General features: G+C 36.8%; 1 protein-coding gene across 1 annotated transcript; it reads left to right on the top strand.

The window, feature by feature from the left end:
* Nucleotides 1-712: 712 nt before the first annotated feature.
* LOC141601296 (uncharacterized) lies at nucleotides 713-1,609 on the top strand. Its single transcript, XM_074421566.1, has 3 exons — nucleotides 713-722; nucleotides 820-900; nucleotides 942-1,609. The coding sequence occupies exons 1-3, from the start codon at nucleotides 713-715 to the stop codon at nucleotides 1,607-1,609; spliced, it is 759 nt and encodes a 252-aa protein (XP_074277667.1).
* Nucleotides 1,610-5,620: the final 4,011 nt, after the last annotated feature.

Raw genomic sequence — 5,620 nt, 5'->3', positions numbered from 1 at the left:
GTTACATAGATCACATAAACATCAATTTATGAGATAAATTAATTTTATTAGAGAGTCTAATATGGATCTATGATCCTTCAATAATAACTTACAGACATTAATACGAGAATAATCGACTGCAATATTGAGAACAAAGTCCAAAATCACATCCTTAAGACCACTTGGCCACATTAAACTTGTAATGTATGATTCGCTTAACAACTACTCAAGTACAGAAGGTCATTCACATTCTTTGGCCATTGATTATCGGCTCGCCATTCGTAACATATCAATTCCTTACTTAAAAGACAATACCAATCAAACTTTGTTCTAAGCTAACCCAAATTAACTATCATTGCACAATCTCGAACCATTCAACTACCCAGATCAGTATAATTTTGAGACGGAAATTATCATACAAATGAGAGGAACACAAAGGACCAAACTTTAACAAACAAGAGCATATAAAACGACACAAAAGACGGAAATTTCGACATTTGTCGAGTAACCTATCACCGTTACCTTAGCTCCTCAAATTTCCGAGTAGAAACATCCAAAATACGAGTCTGTCTTCAGTCTTCAAAGTCTTCGGCTAAAAGGGGGAAAAACGGGCTGTTTAAGACACGAAACCGAGTTGTCTTTTAAGACGACATTTTCAAAACTCAATCAAAACCGAAACTTTATTACCTTGAAAGAATAAGGAAGGAAAGAGGGAGAGAATGGTGAAAGAATTATGGAATTTGGTAGAGAAACGGAAGAGAAATCGGGGTTTAAAAGGGTGGTTTTAATGGCGTTGCTGCTACTGCTTGATATTGTTTTTTTGTTGTTGATTCCATGAAGGAGAAAGGGAAAAGCAGGGGTGGGGATCTGGACTCTTGATTCTCAGCAGGAAGGGTTATGGTCTACCTGGACTGCAGCTTAGTACTTTTCTACTGATACAATCTGGAGCATCCAATCTAAAGATCATCACTCTGAGAGCTTAAAAAGCATCATAGCTGTTAGAGAGGAGATTCTATGCCATGCCCAATCTCCTGTAGCAGCCAGCAGTCTCGTCCACTCTTGGACCCTCCAAGGCAAGTTTAATATTGCCAAAGCTTATCACTGGTTTAGAAAGCACAAGCCTATTCTTGACTGGGCACCTGCACTTCATCATCAGTTCGTCACCCCAAGCCATAGAGTTATCACTACTTTGGCTTTACAACATAAACTTGCTACTCTTGACAATCTTGCTCGCAGGGGTCTCCATATGGTAAACTGGTGTATTCTCTGTAAAGGCAGTCTTGAGACCCATCAACATATCTTCTCTACCTGCTCCTTTACTCAGAAAATTTGGCATGACATCTACACTTGGCTAGGCCTGACTGGCAGGTCTACTGATCCCACTGATGAGCTCCTTTGGTGTGCTGCCAAGCAACACTCTAGGCATTGGAAGAATGGTTGGATCAGAAGTAGCATTGCAGCTATTTGTTACCAGCTTTGGCATGAACGAAATGCTCGCATTTTCCAGGGGGTGGAACATACTGAAGCTCAAATACTGCATATTATTCGTTTCAATGTTAGTGCTAAAATTTCTCATAGGGTTACTAGTACAGTTTATGATCAGGCTATTCAAAGGCTAATCTTACTTTAGGATTAGTCTAGCCTTTAGGGGATATTCTTTGCCTAGAATGCTTGTCTATTTTGTTCTTTCCCCTTGAGGATGAATAATATGGACTATAAATTCTTGCAAAAAAAAAATTAATAATAATAATAATAATAATAATAATAATAATAATAATAATAATAATAATAATAATAATAATCATAATCATAATCATAATAATAATAATAATAATAATAATAATAATAATAAAAGGATTATTTAAAAGGTAATGTGTGAGAGGGTAGGTGAGTGTGTTGTCGATATAGGATAGGTCGAGAGAAGATTAGTCTCATAAGTGGAAATGTGACAGTCTATAGCTAGACGGAAAATGTCTTGAGTCTATATTAAGTTAAGACGGAAACTAATATCATTACATTCAGTATTATTAATGTCCGACTAAAATACGTATTTGTATATAAATAAGCTTTAATATATTACTTTTATAAAAATCGTGTTTAAAATAAAATTATTTAGATTGAATAATTCAAAAATATAGAATAAAGAAATCAAACGGTTTAATAAACTATAATTGTCAAAATGGGAAATTCGCGGGTGTTACAATCACCCCATCTTTTAAAAAGTTTCGTCCTCGAAACTTGAAAGTAGAAATGAAAAGTCATATAAAACTGGAGTTTTGAAATCGATAACCAAAACATTTAAAAGGTTAATTATCGTGAGAGTTAAAATTCTTTCAAAAGTTTCAAATAAAATTTTCCGACAGAACCAGATTCTCATCAAAGGAACGGAAGTGCTCTCGTTGTGCATTCAAGAACATCACCATTCCAATTAAAAGATAAGGTCAAATAACAAACCATTTGCATAAATCAAAAATCAAAATACTTCCAAAAACATTGATAGAGAGCTTTCAAAAGTATAAGTCTCCCTCATGCAACGAAATTGCTCTTATCGTGCACACAAGAGCGCTAACTTTCCAAATCAAAGACAAGTTTTAAAGCAAAATCTTTTCGTCGACAAGCGTAGAACAAGTTGTCAAACGTCTCCAATAATGAGTTCTAACATCTTATCAACGTTAAAACCAAATGAAAATGATAATCCACTCAAATTTTCTTTTGCAAAAGGCAAATTAAAATTAAAAGATTCATTTTTAAATTCTAAAAGGAGCAAGTTCTTGAAAATATAATAAATAAATTTGACAAAGAAATCATAAATAAATCAAAGTTAGTTAGAAATTGAGCAAAATTTAAAAGCAACTCGGGTGTAGCCATCAAAATTAGGGCTGAGCAAAACCAGTTATCCGCTCCGGTTTTGCAAACCGGTTCGGTAACCGGTTTTAAAAAATGGTTTTTTTTTCTAAACCGAATCCGCTCTGGATTAATCCGGTTAACTGTTTTTTTCGGAATTTAAAAACCGGATCCGTAAACCGGTTTACCCGCTTCGGTTTTTATAACCGGTTTCAAGAAAGATCCACAATTAAATGCATAAAAACACATTAAAAAATTAGGTTACCGGTTTAAAAACCGGTCTCCGGTTTTGAATTTACATTATTTTTGACTTTTAGTTTCTAAAAAAGAAACCAGTTGGTTTCAAAAAAATAAAAATAAAGAAACCGGTTTAAAAACTGGTCCTCGGTTTTGAATTTTCTACAACCGAATCCGCTCTGCTTTTATAGTAAAAAATCCGGTTCGGTTACCGCACCAGAAAAAAACCGAATATTCGGACTCCACAATTCGGTTTTCGGTTCGGTTTCGGTTTAAAAATACGGTTCGGACTTTTTTGCTCAGCCCTAATCAAAATCATGATAAAGGAATCAATACTCAAGGAAAAAAAATAGGGAACTAAATCAAATTTTCATTTTCAAACCTTTAAAATAAGTAATGTTTTGTAATGTAACATAAATTTTTAACAACGAATCAAAAATGGTAGCTTGAAATATTTAGAAATTGTATGAAATGAAAAGTAACTTAGACATCAAAATAAAAGGTACGCTAAGAGAGTCCAAACTTAACTAACAAAAGAGCTATGATGAACTTCCTAAGGGTAAGAATCGAAGTCAGGTCAACAAGGGTGTCAAAGATGGAGTTTCACAGGTTACGAGTATCAAACTTAAAGGAGGAGCATGATGAAGCGAGGAAGAGAGGTAAGAACGGTAACGCTTAAGATCAAGGAGGGAGGGAAAAAAGACAGCAAGAATACGACAGGTACTCAAATCTGAAACAACAACATTATCCTAAACGGTTCCGAAAACTTCCTAACCACAAGAATTATAACCACAACACTCCCAAGGATTTCCTCAAAACAGTTATGTTACTTCATCCTAAGTCATTCCATGAAACAAAGTACTTCACTACACTTGTGACAGTTCCCAATTATTAAATGTCCACCCAACGACCTTCACAAAACAAGATCAAAGCTACTAACAAGGTTACACTCATATCAAACTAGTGTCAACTACTCCCTCCACACCACACTAATGGTAACATGGACCTACTTTTTGTGAGGAGAAAAGTGGGTCCATGTTACCATTGGTGTGGTATAGAGGGAGTATGAGTTTCTCAAAATGTAATACTCCGTATTTATAAGTCTTTGGGTACTCTATCGAGTAGGCCTTACTCTGTCGAGTAAGGGTAAGTTGCGTTTTAGAAAAGTTTCTGACCTGTTGGGTACTCGATCGTGTAGCTGGGATACTCGATCGAGTAAGGGGGTACTCGATCGAGTACCTTGGGTACTCGATCGAGTAGCCGGTTTTACGGGGAGTTTTCTCGGGTTTTGTTAATTATGGGATTAAGGTATATAAGCTTTGTCGTCATTATTCTAAATCACTTTTGCAAAACCTAAATTACTGTTTAAGAGAGAAAGCAAGCAAGTTCTTCATTCTAATCGCATAATTAGCAATCCCCGGAGTTTGGAAGGTCAGTTCGCGTCGTTGGTTATACCGTTGAATTCCTTGCGTCGAGGGTAAGATCTATGTACCCTTTTTATTGTCTTTTCTTTTGATTTGGTTAAACCCTAATTTAGAGATTTGGGGGGTTTATGTGTAGTATGTGATTTGGTAGCCTCTATATGTTGTATGATAGGAGGAGGGTTCATAGAGGAAGCTTTTTGACTCGGCAAAGAGAGACCGTCTCGATTGTGTGCTTACCGGGTAGGATTTCCTACTCAGTATTAGTCCCATAATGGGATGATTGTTGATGTGTTGAGATTGATTGTTTGATATAGTAATTGTATTGTGACGGCTGTGATTGTGATTGTACATTGTTGATAGATTCAGACGGTTGTTGATATTGTGATTGTGGTTGGTTGCCTATAATTCTCGAGATGCGTTCTCGGCTGAGTGGAGTCACTTGCGGGAGTGGCTTCACGCCCTAGTTTCGCCCTTCGTGGAACCCGCCACGGAAGGGGATGTGCACATTAATGAACAGGGAAATCGCTCAATATGAAGAGCGGGGATTTGGTGGGTACGTGCAGTCCCCCATCGCGGCGGCTGGTCCAAAGGACGATCGGTGATTGAGATTGTTGGGATTGGTGTGATTGTATGTGTGACGGTGTGAGCTATCTGTTTATCGGATTGTTGATATGTTTATAAATTGTGTGATTAGTACTGACCCCGTTTAAATGTTTTAAAAACTGTGGTGATCCATTCGGAGGTGGTGAGCAGTTTCTTGGCAGGTATATCTTGGATACGCGTGGGACCTAGCTGGGGATGGAGTCATCACATATCAGGGTCTTTAGTCTTCCGCTGTGTTTGTTAGGAAAGTTCCTTTCAGTTGGTTTATAGTTTGAGAGCAGTTGTATTTTGCTTACAGTTGGTTTTGTTATGTAATCACTTAACTTGTTTAATAAAGTAAGTTTCTTCATTGTCTTATGATTATCATGCCTCGGGTAAGCGAGATGGTAATATCTTCATACCTGAGTGGTCCTGGTAAGGCACTTCGAGTATGGGGGTGTTACAAATGGTATCAGAGCGACGATCCTGAAACCTGTAACCAATAAATCCAATGAACATAGGGAGTCAATTAAAATAAACCCGGGGTAAAGGTT

The sequence above is a fragment of the Silene latifolia genome, chromosome 9 (assembly GCF_048544455.1).
Source record: "Silene latifolia isolate original U9 population chromosome 9, ASM4854445v1, whole genome shotgun sequence".
NCBI classification, from domain to species: domain Eukaryota; kingdom Viridiplantae; phylum Streptophyta; class Magnoliopsida; order Caryophyllales; family Caryophyllaceae; genus Silene; species Silene latifolia.
Note: the sequence above shows the minus strand (reverse complement) of the source record. Positions and strands in the feature narration are given on the sequence as shown.